The sequence below is a fragment of the Triplophysa rosa genome, linkage group LG21, assembly GCF_024868665.1.
Source record: "Triplophysa rosa linkage group LG21, Trosa_1v2, whole genome shotgun sequence".
Taxonomy (NCBI): domain Eukaryota; kingdom Metazoa; phylum Chordata; class Actinopteri; order Cypriniformes; family Nemacheilidae; genus Triplophysa; species Triplophysa rosa.
This window is the reverse complement of record NC_079910.1, coordinates 1,030,381-1,049,868: the sequence shown is the minus strand read 5'-3', so window position 1 is coordinate 1,049,868 and position 19,488 is coordinate 1,030,381. Positions and strand designations below refer to the sequence as shown.

The window sequence follows — 19,488 nt, the reverse complement described above, 5'->3', positions numbered from 1 at the left end:
TTGTGTGGCGCGTGCGTGTATGTATGTTTGTGTAGTGCGTGCGTGTGTTTGTGTGCGTGTGTGTTTGTGTGGTGCGTGCGTGTGTTTGTGTGCGTGTGTGTGAGATTGTGTGCGTGTGGATGTGTGTTTGTGTGCTTGTGTGTTTGTGTGCATGTGTGTGTATGTGTGTTTGTGTGGTGCGTGCGTGTGTTTGTGTGCGTGTGTGTGTGGTGCCAGCATGTGTTTGTGTGCGTGTGTGTGTATGTGTATGTGGTGCTGTTGTGTGTGTGTGTATGTGTGCGTGTTGTGTGGTGTCGTGTGTTGTGTCGTGGTGTGTGTGCGGTGTGTATGTGGTTTGGCGTAGTGTGTTGTTGCTGTGTGTGCTGGTTTTTGTGTTATGTGTGTGCATGCTTGTGGTGTTGTGTGGTGTGTCGTGTTGTGTGTGGCGCGTGCTTTGTATGTTTTTAGTGCGTGCGTGTACGCACGCACGCACGCACACACACACACACACACACACACACACACACACACACACACACACACACACACACACACACACACACACACACAAACACACACACTTAACATGACTACACTGTATTCTCAGCAGTAACACAGCAGAGAAGAGTGTGTTTGTGTTGTACCTCACTCTGAGCTCTAGGGGGCGGTACAGACAGACAGGCGCTCTTCACCTCCTCGTCTGTCTTCAGTTCACAGGATTCAGAAGGCTTCCGCTGAGCGGTGTCATGCCAAAAACACTCCCGTGACACATGCTCCCCCTGACAACCTTCCTCCCAAACACCTAAAACACACACACACGTGTCACTACAGATCTCAGTCGTCATAACAACCACAGATACACGTACATGCGTGTAGAGACAGACAGATGTGGACCTGCAGTCTCACGAGGACTCTCTACAGATGGACTCTCCTGTGAGAGTGTCGTCCAGCTGGAATCTTCCTCCTCCTCCTCCACCTGTTTTTCGGGTGGTGCGGGTGAGCCGTCAGCCTCCTCTCCTCTCAGATGAAACGTGTACACCGGGCTCACGCAGTCCGGAGAACCCCCGGCGTTGGTGGAGTCGCCTCTCGGCCGCTCGTTGTCGGGGCGCCGGTACACCTCCAGCGATTTGAGGCTCCGCTCCTCCTCGCCGGTCAGCAGGAGCAGGTGGTTTTGGGGGAGGGTGAGGTGGGCCTCCACACGGTTCTCTTTAGCCCACGTCTGCTCCTCCAGCTTGGAGAGGAGGTGCTTCTCCTCCTGCGTGACCAGGTCTTTATTGGGGCTGACGGACACCTTCTCCTCTCGATGGTATTCTAGAAAACTCTTGGTTCTTCTTCTGATTGTAGGGTTCTTCTGGTTGCCTTTGCCCTCCAGCCAATCGCAGCTGCTCCTGCACATGACGTCGTTGTGATTCTTGTCGTTTTTGTTGAGGTCCAGCCGTTCTTCTTTGAGTTGAAGGTTGGTTCCGTTTTTAGCCAGTTTGGAGTTGGACGAGGAGAACGAGAGAGGAACGGTAGAGGAGCAGTGAAGAGACGAGGAGGAGGCAGATTTGGTGGGTTTGGCGCGTCTTAGGGCCGAAGGGGCGGGGCTTTGATTCAGGCCCATGGAGTGATGAATACTGGTCAGAGCGTATTTTTGACAACTCTTCGGGGGCGCCGCCGAGCATTGCGTTTCCGTGGATACTGCGACCACGCCCTCCTTAATGGTGTCACAGTTGAGCTGCTGGTTGTGCGATGAGCGTAGATTGAGGGAAGTGGGCGGGGTCAACAGAGGAGCACTGCGATTGGTTGATTCTATGGTTGATGCGCTGCGTCTCAGGGGAGGTTTTTGGAGCGACATCATTGCATAAGACAATCGACTGCAAAGAAAAAACCCCAGAAAGATCAGATTTGTTCATCTGTGAAGCTACAGAAGACATCTCAACAACGTCTCACAACAGGCTTGTAAATGATTCATTCATCTCACTGTATGTCAAGCGTTCAATCGATTATAACTGAGAACTCCATGAGAAACATCTGAGCAATGACACGTTCCTCATGGCTGTTGTGTTTGAAAGTTAGTGATTTCTTTTGAAAATGTCCCCAATAATCTAGACAAACCTGTGTGGACCTCTGATGTTGTGTTCTTCACCGTCTGAACGACTCACAAATCACTTGAAAATCGAATCATGTTAGCAGGTGTGTGTGTCAAACCTGGTCACCTTTACATGAACTGAACAGTCAGCAAAGGTTCTCAAGTTAAACTCCACAAACAGGTCCAGACACACACAAACACACATGCAGGGTGTCGTGAAAAATGTGTTTGTTGCAGATTTTCACTGGAGATCAGTTTGATTATACAGCAATATCAGCACAAACACACATACAAATACACACACACGCACGCACGTAAGCACACACACTCGCTGCAGCACATGCATGTTTGTTATTCTGTATGTCAAACAGACTCTGTCATTAAATCAGACATATTGAAAATAAAGTTAGTCAACTCAGTGTCTGTCTACTAAAATCACATCACACCAGAGCCGGTTCATTAACTGCTGAGGCTAGAACTTAGATGTTAGTCATAAAAAAAACACTTTACATTAAGGTTCCCTTCATAAAGCATTTATAAATGTGTTCTTAATGAATAATAAGTCATTTACAAATGCATTATAGAGCAGTTATAACTGCGTAAATAAAAAGGGGGATTCTAACGAAATACCTGACAAATAGTGAGCCATTTTTAACTCACATGTTATAAATGCTTAATAAATGTATTTATTCTTTGTTTATTTGCAAAATAGGCTGTCAGACTGGAGACTGTAGGGTGTCAGGTTGGGTTATCTTATTATTGTACATTTCATATCTTGAGTCACCATGTTGCTTACTTGATCCGATTCCCAATGTCTTCTTGAATCATTAATAAAACATCATAAACAAACAACTTTACGACTACCTTTGTGCATTTAGTGTTAAAAAGCGATCAAAAGTTTGATGGATTATCTTGGTAAGCAAGAAAAAACGGCTTTAGATAAGCATCATGATCTGAAGGCATTCTGGAGCGCACCTGAAGACATTGGGAATCGGATCAAGTAAGCAACATGGTGACATTTCATAAGATATGAAATATACAATAATCAGAAAAACCATCATCACACCCTACACTCTCCCGTCTGACAGCCTATTTTGCAAACAACACCAAGATAATAATGAATCTGCTTTCGAGTCAAATAAATAATGAATAAATACATTTATTAAGCATTTATAACATGCGAGTTAAAATGGCTCACTATTTGTCAGGTATTTCGTAGAATCCCCCTTTTTATTCATGCAGTTATAACTGCTCTATAATGCATTTGTAAATGACTTATTAATCATCAACGAACACATTTATAAATGCTTTATGAAGGGAACCTTAATGTAAAGTGTTACCTTTTTTCTTCAGGACTGGTCCTAACTTCTTTAAACATTAACATAAAAAGGTAGATTGGACTAATTGAAATATGAAAAGTAATACTGATTAGTCCTAAACTAATTCCTAGTCTGTGAGAATAGCTGTTAACAGTAAGACACAGTCAGACAGTTTATGCAACTGGGCTCAGAGAAGTGTCACAATATCAGATCTCCACAACACAATTATCTATTAAAAGTCAATTAACAATCAATGCTGTCAATCAAATGAATCTTTGATTTTGTGTATTTTTCGTTTTCTCTTTTTTAGTCAACGGATCACACTGAAAACACGAGTGTATGAAGAGTTTGTAACTATTGCGACTCTAACATGAGTGTAAAACCACGCGAATACTATCACTGACACTGAATTATTGATGACATGATCATGTATAGTTATTAATATCCCTAGTATTTTCAATACCGGTAGTTGTATAGCAGGTATATCGTACAATAAATAATGTACAGTACAGTATAAAGCATGTTCAAATGACAGAAGAGAAACATTTGATCATTTAATGTGCAAGAACAAATATGCAAGATGTGCAAGAATAAATCAAATATATTTACGTGTGTGTATATAAGCCTACAGGACAACAGCAGTGTAAATGTCGTGTTGTCTTGTGTGAGATGTGGAGTGAAATCTTCACACGGATCCTGTCTGTCTGTGTCTCTGATGTTTCTTCATCCGGCCCTGGACTGATGACGCATCAAAATCATCATATATGATCAAAATACCGCGTGAAACTTAACATGACAGCGATGAGTGTCGAGTCACGGCATCATAACGCGCATTACGCATGAACAACTTCGCCATCTATCAATTCAAGAAAGTTATTACCCTTAACATGCGCACGTCATCCATAAATCAATCAGAATAATCGATCCGCAGATGAATCAATAATCCACAGCGCGACACTTAAAAGCATCACGTCATCTGTCGAGAGAGACATTCACTTACTCACCGGCGGCGGCGCGTGTCTCTCTGATGATGCTGATGCAGATCCGCAGGTGACGCCCGCTTTTAACGCGTCTCGAGATCTCTCCGCGACGCCCCGCCTCTCCACGCTTACGCTGTGTACGAGTCCACTGGCCAGTCAGAAAGCTGAGCACGAGGTGCAGTATAAATATTAAGCACGTCGTGCTGTAGCGTCTCGTGGACACGGAACTTAATATTCATGAGTCTTCAGCGTGATTGGAGGACCGGCAGCGCTGCTGGTGAGACGTACTGTACATACAGGGCGTTTACATATATGAATAAAGGACACTTAACTGAACTATAACACACTAAACCTAAACCGTTTTAAACATGAAACACCAAACATCTGAAACTTTAAAATGACACACTCATACAGACTTTGTGTTTTAATAAACCTTAAATGTACAAACAGACATAAGATTGGATGACATCGTGAATGTTGACTGGTAAGATGGTTTAAGTTGTAGTGTTGTATTTGTGTGTGTGTGTGTGTGTGTGTGAGAGATCTGATCTAAGGCACGTGTCCCTTTTCTACTTTCAGCAGATATAAATGATTTCACTGTCAGTATCACACACATGTAAGCACACAGTTTTAACACAACCGGTGTTTATCTCTTAACAACTGCACTACATACAACACAATCCCTTTGAAATAGCACACAATATATTAATATAAACACATAAAAAAACGTTCATTCTCCCTTCACAAACTGACACATGTATACACAAACACCAGTAAACAAAGCACTTTCTATTTCTAAAGACTTTTCCATCCCTAAAAAATATACATTCATGCAGGTCTGTCCAACAATGACTTCATCACTCCATATCTCTCCTCTGATTGGCTGAGAACATTTTTCTGCTACATCAGGTGTGTGTTTGTGCGTTACATGATTGTGCGTGTTTGTCAATGCGCATTAGTCAATGACTGGACCAGCGGCCCGTGGCGTTAAATGAATAACTGTGTTTTAAAATGTTTTTAAATGGCACTGGTAAGTGTGTGTGTGTGTGTGTTAGCGCACACCTAGTGTCCAAACATTACGACGGCTGTCAGCATTCAGTGTCTGAAGTGTTACTGAAGGCAGTGCCGTCAGACTGCCTGTACTCCAGGAATGAGGCAGCGGCTGTGTCGGCCAATCACATTGCTGCTGTGGGTGTGGCTTCACATCTCCAGATTTTTGAGAGTACATGGAGTTTAGGTTAAGATGGCCAATCACAGAGAAGCAAGGAGCAGATCGGATAGAGCGCAGGACTAGAGGGACAGAGACAGAAATGTGTCATACAAATGAAATATTGACATATATGACTCATTTAAACACATCCAAACACGTGAATGATGAAAACACGGCCAATTAACAACAAAATTCAGATAAACATGCGGTCAGTGTCCTAACGCTAACTGCAATGTGAACTGGCGCCTAAAACCCCCTCAGCTGTTATAAAATGCACTGTAACTCACTGCTTCACGGGGCTTATTGCTTTTATAAAACGGTTATTCCATATGTGCAGCAAGGTTTCATAAAATAAAGTAAATAAAGTGACATTTACACCGCGTCCTAACCAAACGCAACGCAACACGACGCTGCGACACGCTATAACAGGTATCTTTTCCATGTTAACCAGAGGTTTTGTCCTAACTAGCCGCGACAGCGCTGCGCGACGAGCAACGGCCGTTTCTATTTAAAGAACGGTTTCTATTTCTGCGACGTCGCGGCTGACAGCTCCGCCCACACACCGGTCTCATTCGATGTAAGTTCTGCACCTCATGAATATTAATCGCCAAACATGATGAGGACAGGCTATATGAGTTTGATTACATACGTTTAGATTCTAAAATTATAGAATAGCGTCCGGTGAGGCATCACTGAAGTCATGAGAACAGGACGCATCTCTCTATGTGCACTCTTCCGCTGCAGCGTGCGAGGCTGCGTGACAGAGACACACTGTTCTGATTGGCTGTGTTTTGTGATTGATTGTCATGTCCCGCCCCTTTTTCGCAATCGGTATGGACAAACAAATTGCTTATCGCAGGAATCTCATCGCGTCGCGTTTGGTTAGGATGCGGTGATAGGCTATGTAACGCGGTTATAAATGGAAGGATTTTATAACGGCTTAGAACTCGGCTCAACCAATCAGAATCAAGGACAAGAACTGACCGTTTTATAAATCAAAGTAAATGATGTTTCTTTGAAAATGCAGGAGGTTTGTGTGATGGTTTGGTTTAGAGGTCACAGGATATAAAGTGTATAAAGATGGGTGTGTGTCTCTGGTCTGTGTTTTAGAGTGCGTTTACGCTAGGGCTGGGGATGTGTTACTTTTTTAATCGATAATCGACTATTAAATCATCGCGATATCCGATAATATCAGGTGTTTGACTTCATGCAAAATTGCGCAGAATATCAATCTGCGGATACGGATCGGGAGGGAATTCGTTCCGCACCCGCCAAGTGCCAAACAAACACACACACACGCGCAGACACACGCACACACACACACAAACACACACGCACAAACCAGTGTTGCAGTGACTTCTTTCATCAGGTAAAGCGCGTAGATAAACCATAAAGCTTTTATACAGTAGAAAAATGTTGCAGATCTCCTGAAATTTCATCCTACCAGGCACGCGCACATCAATGTTACGTCATTTTTTTGCCCTATAAAATCATTCTACCAGCTTATTTTATACTGTTACGGGAATATGATAGTGTATTTTCGTTGTTAAATCATTCTACATATTATTTAATACTTATAGTACAATTTGATTGGGTGTTGCACTGTAAATGTATCCTACATGTTTATTTTAAGATGGTAGGACTATCTGACAGGGTATTTTGCATTGTAAAATCATTCTACCTGTTTATTTTGTCGGTTTTGGTTTAGATTATATGAAGTTTTGCCCTGCGGTGGGAATATCTGTCAGGGAGGACCATTGGAACACCAGTACAGCCCCGCGACGCGAGCGTGAGGTTTTGCTTTGCCGATGCAGCTCGTCTTTCTCTTGGTCTGTGTGTGCAGCGACCGGCAGAAACCAGCAGCACTTTCAACTGACCCAACAAAATAGCTTCCATAATTCTGCCACTGTTCCTGACTGCCTGGGCATATGAACATGAACCTTCACGCTAAAGCCTACATCGCATGATAATGTTATAACACGTATTTTCCATTATTATCGATTATCGTCTGGTATCTGTCTGTTGTAATCGACTTTGGGATATTTGCGAGACATCGGCGATATACAGAGATGGCAAAAGTACACACATCCTTTACTTAAGTAGAAGTACAGATACTCATGTTTAAAAGTACTCAAGTAAAAGTTGAAGTACTGACTAAACTTGTTTACTCAAGTAAAAGTATAAAGTATGGGCTCTAAAATGTACTTAAGTAAAAAGTAGCCAATACTACTACCTGTTTTAGAGTCACGCTCGTACCTCACAACTGAACTACCATTATGTAGAACACAAGCATAAAAAAGACTGATGGAATAAATCTATTTGCCACTACCTAAGTAGTGGAAAAAAACACAAATGTATAATACAATTATGATGTAAGATAAGAGTGTAAAGGACAAGCGTATTGATAATAATTGTGACAGAATTCCCTTTGTCTCAAGTTCTCAACCATAATTTTAGCTATTCTTTGTGTTGCCTTCTGCCTTGGTCCGTGGCAGCTTCTTAGACTACTAGCCTATGTCTGCGATGCGTAATAGCCAGGAAATGACTGTTTGGTACTGTGATTGTCAAAACATTTTATAACAGAATTTCACTGCTTTCAATTTTAGATTAACTGTCCCTTTAAATTTTAAGCTCAGACCATTCATGGACATATCATTATACATAGGTTGTAGACACTTGTGAGATCTTGTCAAAAAGAGAAAACTGAGAAATAAAGAGTTAATTAATTAGGCAAGTCAATTTACTTGGTTACCATTACTGTTTTTCTCGATTGGTTAAACACATTTCTTGATATTATGCCTCGCTTTAAAATATTAAATGTTTAGCCTCTTACATTGTACGTTACACTCGTTCAACATTAAAACTGATGTCAGTGTTGCTAGATTAGGTGGATGATTTCCAGCCCAAAGGCTCACTAAATCCTACTCACTCCAACAAAAACCAGCCCAAAATTTTAACTTCCAAAATAATGTGATAGTATTTTATTGCAATGCCAATCAACGTTGATAAGGCTCGTTTTTTATTTCCTTATAATTTTAATCATGACAAGATGAAAAAATATAATAAAAATCAGGAAAATAGATCAAACAAGGCAAATGCATTAAGAAAATCAGAAAATAAGACTAATAGGATATGTCCAGAAACCACTTCAAATGGCAATCAGGAAATTAGCGCATTTTTGTGCAAAAGTGCCCACTATAATTAGTTCATCGAAAGCAACGCAATGAGCAGGTATTTTTCACTCGTTCATGAACTTAACGCACACACGATAGCAAAAACATGCAATTCATACATACTAATGAACAACAGCAACAATAATGCGCTTAACTTAACGAGCTGCCTTAACTTCTGACGGAGCTACAGTACATCTTTCGTGAAGTATATGTTTGTAGAACATGCAAATAGCTAAATTACATATTTAAAATCTGGTCCTTTCGCGCTAAAAAACCCTACCATTCACGAGTCACCACATGATGCAGAATATCACGCTCGAGATCTGAGAACTTTACTCCGTCTTCTTTGATTTGATTGGTCACCGCTTTGCTCTGTAAACAGTAACTCCCGCCTTCTTACATTTGATTGGCTAGTGTCCACCTCACACAGCGCTTCGGCTTTTAGGCAGACCAATCATTAGGTTGAAAAAGTCACGCAATGACAAGAAATAATATTGATTGTGCATCAAATACAGATTAAAACTAAAGTAACGAGCCTGGTTTGAAAATGTAATAAGTAGAAAGTAAAGAGTCGTCAGAAAAATAAATAGTGGAGTAAAGTACTGATACCAGAAAAATCTACTTAAGTACAGTAACGAAGTATTTGTACTTCGTTACTTCCCATCTCTGGCGATATACGATAACATCGTGACATCGCCCAGCCCTAGTTTACGTGATGAAAAACAGAAAAGTTTTTCCTTTGCGTTTTTGAAAAGTTTCATTTACACACGACAGCGTTATCAAACGATCTGCATTGACATGGATCTGGGAAAGTGAATAAAAGCGCTGTATTAAGCATGCCAGGCCAGTGGATGGCGCTGTTGCGCTGTAAAGAAACACTACGTGCCTGCGCACATACGCACCACTTTTAATACCCTTTGTCGGCGTGTTTGTGTGTTTATAGTTTGTGTATGTAAATACTGTGTCTCCGCTGGTTGTAGTGGTGCAGTAAATCTACTTTTTGCTGGAGATATGACAATAAAGTATGTCACGCAGCACAAAAACATTGTGTTTTTGCTGTTTTGTACATTGCCTGTTTCTATATTATTGTATATCATTTATTTTTTTTATCATCTGTGTTCTGTCCTGTTGCTGTCTTTCTGTTGCACTGTGGAGCTTCTGTCACTATAACAAATTCCTTGTATGTGGAAACATACTTGGCCAATAAAGCTCATTATATTCTACTCTTCTTCTATCCAGCATGGAGGTCGCCATCATTGTTTTGGGAATACAGACAGAACGTGTGATGCGCATGCGTATGATGTCATCGTTTTTGGAAAACGCCTCCTTTAAAAGTTTACACGGAGACGAAAACGCCATCGTTTTCAAAAACTTGCAACTCGCACAATTTGCGTTTTCAGGCCCCCAAAACCCTGTTGTCATGTAAAAGAAACAGCCAAAACGCATACATGTCGAAAACGGTGTCGTGTAAACGGCCTCTCAGTGTGTGTGTGTGTGTGTGTGTGTGTGTGTGTGTGTTTACCTTCTCTTCTGTGTGTGTCTCTCAGTACATCTCTGGCTTGCTTGTTTCCTCTGTCTGCTGCCTGTTGATACAGTGAGACTGCAGTACTGACACACTGTGACACCCCGAAGCCCGTTTCATAACACTGAGCCAACATCACCAGAGCTCTGCTGTCCTACACACACACACACACACACACACACACACACGCACACACACGCACACACACACACACACACACACACACACAAACAGGTTTGTTTGAGTATACTAGTGAGGACATTACATAGACTTCCATTGATTTTATATCAGGCTTATGATATATTCTATCCCTAACCCTGACCCTTAACCTAATAATCACACAAACATGTGCACTCTATTACATTTAAAGACAAACACTATTTGAGCGAATTATGAGCCTTTTTATTTAGTGAGGACCAGTAAAATGTCCTCACAAGTGGGTTCACACGTATTTCACTGTGGTACTGAGGACATTTGGCCCTCACAAATATAGCTTAACCTGTACACACACACGCACACACACACACACACGCACGCACACGCACACACACGCGCACACACGCGCACACACACACACGATGAGCCCATTTTACACACAACACAGTTTTGACTTCCTCTACAACAGCGTTTGTGCATATATGAAGATAATATGTGTTACCCCACTCTGAGCCGCCCTTCTGAAATACTGACCAGACTTCATCTCATCACACTCTGACAACACAACACCCAGATACATCTGAGCCTGGAGAGACAGAGACGTTGTGTTTAGAGATGCTAGATGTATTATTCAGAAATAAAGGTGTGAAAGCGTCTTGATTTGTCGTTGCACCTCAGTGAGTCCAGCGTCTGCAGCTGTGTGCAGGTATGAGAGAGCTGTGTCCGTCTCTGAACACTGCTGCCCTCTGCTGCTCAGGAGGAGTTTAGCACAACGATACTGAGCCTGATGATGACCTGCAGCTGCTGCCCGTCTGTAATACTGCACAGCCTGACACACAACAGTTACACAACATCTCTCAATGTCAAGTGAAAAGCCCATTGCACATTGAGTCTGAAATTTGCACCCGAAATTTCCGCACTTTAAAAAATAAATACGACCTCATGTTGTGTCAATCACATTTACACACTGCCTCTGATATTTTCGTCCGTCATAAAAAATTTGGACCGGGTTCGATTTTCTGCATTTTCGCATCCGTAGCAAGCATTTTGAGTGGCCTTTTATAACAATTCAGAGACACCGTACAAACGAGAGCCAAATACGAAAAAACGCATACGAAAATTTCGGACTGTATGTGCAAAGACCTTAATACTGCACAGCCTGAGACATAGAGACACAACATCATGTGTGTGTGTGTGTGTGTGTGTGTGAACCTTGGTGTGGTCTTGCTGTACTCCACGGCCCTTCTCATAACAGACTCCTACATTAAACTGAGCTTTACTGTAGTTGTGTTGTGCTGAAGCCAGAAAACACAAAAAGGCAGTTTCACAATCTCCTGCTTTGGCGTTCTCCAGACCTGAAACACACACACACACACACACACACACACACACAATCAGAAAAAACATCCTGATGCTCTCTCTGATCTCCCAGCGGAGGCTATGTGTGTGTGTTTGTGATGTCATTATTACCCATGATGTTGAGGATTATGGGTACACTGCAGTCAGCCGTGTGTTTTAAATTCTGCGCCGCTTCATCTGGTGTAAGAGATTTCTGCAGAACACACACACGTGTGATGATGATTAAACCATGAAAGTGTGTGGCGTGATGTTCAGACAGACTGTGTGTTTCAGGCTGAAAATGTTACCTCTGGTTCTGGCCGTTCAGGAAAAAGCGTCTCCTCTGAAAGGAAACCATCAACAATCTGAATAATGTTGAATCTGTAAGAAACCGGTTTGTTTATTTGACATCTGAAAAGTGAAAGTGTGCCGGTGCTCACCTGAGTGAGAGAGACTGCTGGCTGTCTCCACCTGCTGATCTCCATCAGAACTCCCGTCACTGTTACCATGACTACCATCAGGGCAGCTGTCACTCTGTTCTGAAGTCTGTAGCGCCCCCCGCAGACACCTCACTGTCACACCACTGGGCAAAACATTCTGCTTCGAGACTTGGAGAAACATCATAAGAAAACGCTTTTATTTGTGCTCTTATTTATTTTCCATCCTGATTTCTATTACTTTTGTATTCTTCTTATCATGAATCTGAGAGAGAAACTTTCACTGTGGCCTTCTCTGATCTCTGATCAGTCGGTGGTGTGTATGACAGTATCCATCAGTTAGCAGCTACTCACAGATATCAATCAGAGCCTTGTAGGTGCATTTCTGTATGAATCCTGCGTCTCTGATCTGGGCCGGTCCAGAATTCTGATCTGCGTGAGAGGAGAACTGAGAGTGAATCCTGCGACACACCTGCACAAAGAGCACAGCAGCCGCACCCTGCAGGAAGAGAGAGAGACAACAAATACAAAAGATAATGTCACAGTCCTGATTCACACACTGTGATGTCCACATTCTTGCACACAGTGACACATTTCTTCTATTCAATAAATCTCACAAATCCAATCGTCTTGAGCAGTTTAGAGTTACACTTTAAGGCCCGGTTTCACAGACAAGGCTTAAGGCTAGTCCCAGACTAAAATGAGGTGTGACCTGTCTTAACTCAATATAACTTGCCCAGAAATATCTTAAAATATCTCCGTGCCATTGTTTTGTCTCAAGATGCACACCAGTAGTGTATTCTTCTAAGGCATTTTTATAAAAGCGACATAAATATCTTAATTCAACTAAGGCATAGTCCTGGTTTAAGCTAAGCCGTGTCTGTGAAACCGGGCCTAAGTGTCTTGTTCATTATTGGTTATAAACGTAATGACACTTCATGATGATCAAGTTCCACATCTTATCAGTTCATCATGTATGTTAGGGCTGTGCAATTAATCGAAAATTGATTGTAATCGTCAATTTTGGCTTCAACAATTACAAAAACAAAATAATCGAGGTAAAACGATTATTGTGCCACATTCCATTTTGCAAGGATCCTCTCTTTTCTCGTGGTATAAATCCACAGCGCACCCCCTTCTTTTACAGTGGTTCAGCTGTGCTATTTCTTTACATTTATTTTTCAATTGAATTCACAGTTTAAAAGCAAAGTTATTTATTTTCTATGTTGTTTTAAAAGTTAATGAGTAATCGTGTTAAATAATCGGGATCTCAATATTGGCCAAAATAATCGTGATTATGTTTTTTGTCATAATCGAGCAGCCCTAATGTATGTCCATTATTACTCAAAGCAGCCACTCAGAAATCACTGTGTCTTCTGTGTATGAGATTAACACACACCTGCTGTTACTGTGTGTGTGTGTGTGTGTGGACATGTTTTTATATCCCGGTGGGGACCTAAACCTGAATACATACCAACTCATGGGGACCAAAATTGAGGTGCCCATGGGCAAAAAAGTTCATAAATTGTACAGGACAATATTTTTTGAAAATCTAAAAATTTTCTATGATCTTTAGGTTTAGGAGTAGGGGATAAAATATAGAGTTTGTACAGTATATATTAGGGATGTGTGTGTGTGTGTGTGTGTGTGTGTGTGTGTGTGTGTGTGTGTGTGTGTGTGTGTGTGTGTGCGTGTGTGTGCGTGTGTGTGCGCGTTGTACCCAGCCCACTGCATCTAGAGCAGTGTATCTTGGCAATCCCGTGTAGCAGAACTGAAACGTTCGCTTCGTATTCTGATGATCTTCCCCCCTCTGTGAACTGACAGACAGACACAGATCATATTATGTCATGTAGAATGTCAACAGTATCAAGGCAGACCTGAATCACACGAGGAGGATGATGGGATACCTGCTGTCACCCGCATGTAGTCCGGCAGTGAGGATGGACGTGTTGATGACCTCATCCTCCACGTGATGACCCTGTGAGAGACGCAGCTGAGCGTTTCCATGACAACGGCTCAAGACTGCAGGTGAAGAGGAGAACAGTGAGTGCGTTTACATGCACAGTCATGTAAACGGTTTTCTGCGTAGCCGGTTTATTACTATGCATGTAAACACTGATTTTTGACATATATCCGTTTATTTTGTGCATGTAAACGCACTCAAGTGTGAGATCTCACGGGTTCGAGCAGAACGGATGAAGGCTCGCGAGTGTGGTCTATTTATTTTGTTGTAAATCAGGGCGCAATCTATGACGCATTTAAACACATGAATGTAAATGTGTGCAGTTCTAATGTAAACTCACACGCATTTCTTTTGTTCGTTAAAAACTGAAAGTGAAACTATAAACTGTAACTGATATGGACATCTTTTTGACACGAGACCCTCAACAACGATCGACATATGACAATAATAATCCCAGAGTGCCTCTCTCTCTCTTACCTCTGCTCACCAAACTCTGGAACCTCCACATGTTTATCGCTGCTATTTGCTGTAGTTTTGCAGTTTACGGGGGCATAAACTCACGCCATGTTGATCACTGTCTGTCACGAGACAGAGCAAGCCCCCGGCGGAAGTGACGCAACGGTGAGGAAACAGAACAAGAGTCTCTTGAAGCATGCGCGCCGCTAGAGGTCATCAGACACACGCCGTTTTAACTTTTAAAGAAAAATGACGTTTAAGTGAAAGACACAAAAAATAGAAATGTAATAAATTGAAATGTAGGCCTACATTCGTGTTTACTTGAATGGTTTGAGTGATCATTCCTGAATGTTGTAGTGCGTGTTTGGCAGAGGACAGAAAACAGAGAAGTGCACTTTGATTTTCTTCATTGATTTATGCCGTTTTTGACATAATTCTCTATTGCTAATGGAGGACAGTATAGAAAACAGTGTGTTATTTATTCGAATAAAACTATATAATTGAAGTATTGTCAAACATATCATTTCTGTAACTTCAAATGACTGCATGTGTCTTCGGAGAACCCAACAACGTTGTGATGTCATATATAAGTATAATAATAAAATGATGTGTGTGTTTCTGGCTCAGAATGTTTTAATTATATTTAATCAAATCAGAATGTTTTTAATCATAGGCCTAATAGATAAACTTCAAATAGAGTTGAAATAAATAAGCAATGTGCATGAGTCCATTATTATATGGATTTAACTGCGGGACTAAATAAAGTCTAATGTTTGTTCTCTCAATGTTGTAATATTTGTTTTTGCACAAACGCATGAATCATTTTGTGACGTACATGTAAACACGCAGGTTTGTTCTGACTGTATTTGCCAGAGAGAATCTGTGTGTTTCTATGGAGAGATTGAGATCATGTCCTGTAGCAGCGGCACAGAGTTAGTTCAGGGTTTGGGTTGCTTCAGGGTCAATACAGTTGATATTTATCCAAATAAAAATGTGTTTATGTGTGTGTGGGCTGCAGATTGTGATTTAAACACGTGTCACACCTGATCTAAAACTAAAACTGGCTTTGGTCAGGCTTTGCATTGTGGCTGGAATAAAGTATTTGTGACGTTATTGTGGCATCTTTTGGGTTTTTGTCCTAAAAACGAACGCAGAAATCTCCGTTCTGTCATGGATAAGTGAGGCTGTGATGTGGTCAGTGCCGGATGTCCGGCTTTGAATCCAGATGTTCCTCAGCATGTTAAATACAGGGTGAAAACCATCTCATTTCCTAAAAACAGCCCTGTGACATGTGCCATGATCCCCTCCATCTGCTGTAGCAGAGAACTTCACAGCAAAGATTCATTCAGACCTGAACTATAAACTTTAGATTTAGTGAGATTCTTTGAATGTTTGTAAAATGACTCATACAATTGACCTCCATCTTCTCGATGACCTCATGTGCTTACATCACAGATGATAAATCATTCTCTCGCTCAAATGACCCTTCAGTGTGTGTTTCGGGTCTGTCTGTGTTTCATTAATGCAGTAGGTTGAGTAAGAGGGAATGCGGTCAGAGGCCCAGTGAGGATACACAGAGAGAGAGAGAGAGAGAGAGAGAGAGATCATCCAACTGCTCGGCTGTGAATACGACAGAATAAGAGACGGACAGCAACAAGCGCTCACTGCCATAACACTTCCATCGCTCTGGTTTTCTGGAGGATCTTCTTCTTGAGGATCTTCTGGGATTCAGTCTTCGCTCCGTCAGATGTGAGATACGCAGTTGTGCAACAGCTGGAAGAGTTTTGAACAGCTTCAATGCGACTCCGCGGGTCTGCGGGCCACCGGAAGGAGACGGGGGAGGTGGGGGGGGAGGCGCCGGGAGGCCACGGAGGGGCTCCGGTGCTGCGGAGGGGGGAGGAGAGGGAGAAAGCAAAAGAGCAAAGGAGAAGAGGAGAGATGGCTGCGGGAGAAATCACCACTCTCCCGGCCTCTCCCGACGACGGGGCCAGCGGAGGATTTCCCACGGCCAACTTCAAGGAACCCAAACGATTGTACTGCAAAAACGGAGGTTACTTTCTGCGCGTAAACTCGGACGGCAGGGTGGACGGCATCCGGGAGAAAAGGGACCCACACAGTGAGTGGATTTCTTCCTTCGTTTTCTGTGGAAACACAGAAGAGAGGGAGTGAGAGAGCTCTAGAATACAAAGCCTCTTTATACTTAAATTAGGCCCTGATGATGTCACATTTCCATGTCATGTGTAATGTGCGTGTGCGTGTTGTTAATGCGGCTCGTGAATGTGCTCAGCATCTAAACATGTACAGTATAAACATTAGAACACACGTTTGTGTTGATTTGCATCGTTTTTTATATCATCCCTGTACACGAGGGGTAAAATATCAGAAAAAATCTGGAAATTACTCACATGAAACGAGTAAATTCAGAGAAAATTGACAGATGGATGATGACGTGAGCTCTTCATGCTGTGTGGTTGTCGCTCGCGCATCATTTGCATAAAGTTGAACTTCTGTCAGCTTTGGACACGCCCACATCCAGACGACAGCTGTCACTCATGTCGCTGGGCTCCCACTGAAGGGATCATGTCACTTGCTGGCGGTACTAACAGATATATATATATAAAACCATCCTCCAGTTCAATCAAAATGTGTTAAATGATCTGAACCGATACTGATTGGTGCTTTAAAGACCTCAGAGGTCAACACACTAGAAGAACTGTTGAAAGTATCACTCATTATCAACTTAGCAACTCAATATACCAGAAAATAAACCAGAAACTATCTTAAAAACAAAACACGTGTTTACTTTAAACCACTACACCATCAGCAGAACTCACTCACTCATTCATTCTGGACATGAAGCTGTTTCTCACTTTCATGATGACGATGTGAACTCACGTGACAAGGATTGGTGTTCCTGTAAAGACGGAGGACTCACAATAAAAGAATCCTTCATGTCTTTCTCATCCTGACCAGAATAAAAGCTGAAATATATTCAGACACAGAACATGTGAAAGTGAGTTTGTGTTTGTGTTTTGTAGTTCGGCTGCAGCTTCAGGCGACGGCTGTAGGTGAAGTGCTGATCAAGGGAATCTGTGCCAACCGTTATCTGGCCATGAGCGCTGACGGACGACTTTTCGGGACGGTGAGAATCTCTATAATCACTAAACTGAGACTCATTTATTTCTAACTTAAGTCGAACTTTAAAATCTGTGCTTTAATGTATAATTCTCACATTTGTAATACTTTAGTCAGTTAATAATAACACTTTATGTAGTTTTATATCATTTCTTTGAATGAATTAAAAGAGCCGGTTCATGTCACTAATCAAGGTTGATGTAGGATATAGAAAGTAAATAGTATTAAGTCATTAAATATTTTTTGGAGAGAGTAATTTGTACAGTAATCTAATTACACGATTGAATATGTCATTAGTAACTAGTAATTAATTACTTTTTCTGAGCACTGTTGACGTGAGAGCTCAATGCTTGAGAACTGATGAAATGTGCATTACAGGTTAAGAACTGAGGTCACTGTTAAAGTCTTTGCACATACAGTCCGAAATTTTCGTATGCATTTTTTTTGTGCCTCTCAAAATGCTTGCTACGGATGCGAAAAACGCAGAAAATCGAACACAGTCTGAATTTTTTATGACGGACGAAAATATCGAAGGCAGTGTGTACTATGTGAATTGTATTTCATTTTTTACGGACACAATGTGCAATGGCCTTTAGACGGAAAAACTCTCTGACCTGTCGGGTGAAAACGAGACTCATTGAAATGTGAAGTGATGAATGTGTGTGTGAATGAGCTGCATTTCAGGGGCCTGCCCACACAATCTTTACCATGTTTCTTTACACTGTCCGAAATAACCGCTGAACATGCACACGCACGCAGGTCATCGTGTTGAAACAATGCTTACATTGATGAGAGAGGTGTTTCAGAACACTGAACGAACATTTACTGCACAAACAAACCTCACACACTTCTTTAACTACAGCATCAAGTCACATAGAAAAGAGGTTTTAAAATTCCTCACGATTAAAATCCAATTCTGTCCCACTTTGCTTGATTTTGACCGTGTTTCACATAGAAATACAAAATAAGAAAACACTCATAAACATCAACAACATTCGTGTGAAATACTGAATGTGATGAAGTGTGTACTGAAAGCTCTCTCTCTCTCTCTCTCTCTCTCTCTCTCTCTCTCTCTCGCTCCTCAGAGAAGAGTCACAGATGAATGTTATTTCTTTGAACGTCTGGAGTCCAATAACTACAACACATACAGATCCCGGAAATACTCCGACTGGTATGTGGCTCTGAAGAGAACAGGCCAGTATAAATCAGGTTCTAAGACCAGTCCGGGCCAGAAGGCTGTTCTGTTCCTCCCGATGTCTGCCAAATGTTGATCAAGAGATGCTCGGCTGACCCCTCCCCTCCCCAACCACAGATCGACGGTCCACTGACGCACACACAAACGCAACAGAAACTCAATGAGCTCATTGGAAACCCAACAGAGGAGGTTAAAGGTCGTGGCTGCACAACATCATTCGGAGGTTTATTTGAGATATCGGCACAACATGAGTCGACAGAACCCAACCAATATCTTCCAACTTTCCAAAACACACGATTCCAAAAGCTGAAGAAAACACTGAGCTGTTATCACTGTTTTACACAGAAACGAGCCGAGAGTCACCGGAGAGAATCATGAAAGTCTCTTGATCTGTGAAGAAGGTTCCAGATCTTCAGAGGAATGTTCAAAAAGACACAAAATGTGAGTTTATTTAATGCTGCTTCTCAGAGTTTTTATTCTTTACGCAGATGGCTTGATGTATTTTAGAGTTGATCTACATCGTGTTTTCATAGAAACTAAGAGATTGTGTAAAC

The 19,488-nt window shown here is 41.9% G+C and overlaps 3 protein-coding genes across 5 annotated transcripts in view; 1 reads left to right on the top strand and 2 right to left on the bottom strand.

Moving 5' to 3' along the window:
* Positions 1-4,654, bottom strand: part of LOC130545058 (amyloid beta precursor protein binding family B member 2) — a 10,882-nt gene extending 6,228 nt beyond the window's left edge. The window contains exons 1-3 of one of the 3 annotated variants that reach the window (XM_057319377.1): positions 4,374-4,654; positions 874-1,835; positions 624-781 (exon numbers count right to left, since the gene is read on the bottom strand). In XM_057319377.1, the coding sequence (XP_057175360.1) occupies positions 624-781; positions 874-1,819 (1,104 nt within the window). In that variant the 5' untranslated portion in view covers positions 1,820-1,835; positions 4,374-4,654. The other 2 variants (XM_057319375.1, XM_057319378.1) reach the window with 2 other exon arrangements.
* A 104-nt stretch (positions 4,655-4,758) lies between these two features.
* Positions 4,759-14,760, bottom strand: dele1 (DAP3 binding cell death enhancer 1). Its single transcript, XM_057319382.1, has 12 exons — positions 14,626-14,760; positions 14,093-14,207; positions 13,906-14,002; positions 12,540-12,684; positions 12,189-12,356; positions 12,057-12,091; positions 11,881-11,962; positions 11,623-11,765; positions 11,084-11,239; positions 10,913-10,996; positions 10,255-10,408; positions 4,759-5,639 (listed from the first exon to the last, which is right to left on the bottom strand). Exons 1-12 carry the CDS (start codon positions 14,654-14,656, stop codon positions 5,401-5,403), a joined length of 1,449 nt encoding a protein of 482 aa, XP_057175365.1. The 5' UTR covers positions 14,657-14,760; the 3' UTR covers positions 4,759-5,400.
* Positions 14,761-16,131: 1,371 nt separating this feature from the next.
* Positions 16,132-19,017, top strand: fgf2 (fibroblast growth factor 2). Its single transcript, XM_057319405.1, has 3 exons — positions 16,132-16,720; positions 17,643-17,746; positions 18,825-19,017. Exons 1-3 carry the CDS (start codon positions 16,402-16,404, stop codon positions 19,008-19,010), a joined length of 609 nt encoding a protein of 202 aa, XP_057175388.1. The 5' UTR covers positions 16,132-16,401; the 3' UTR covers positions 19,011-19,017.
* The last annotated feature ends 471 nt before the right edge of the window (positions 19,018-19,488 follow it).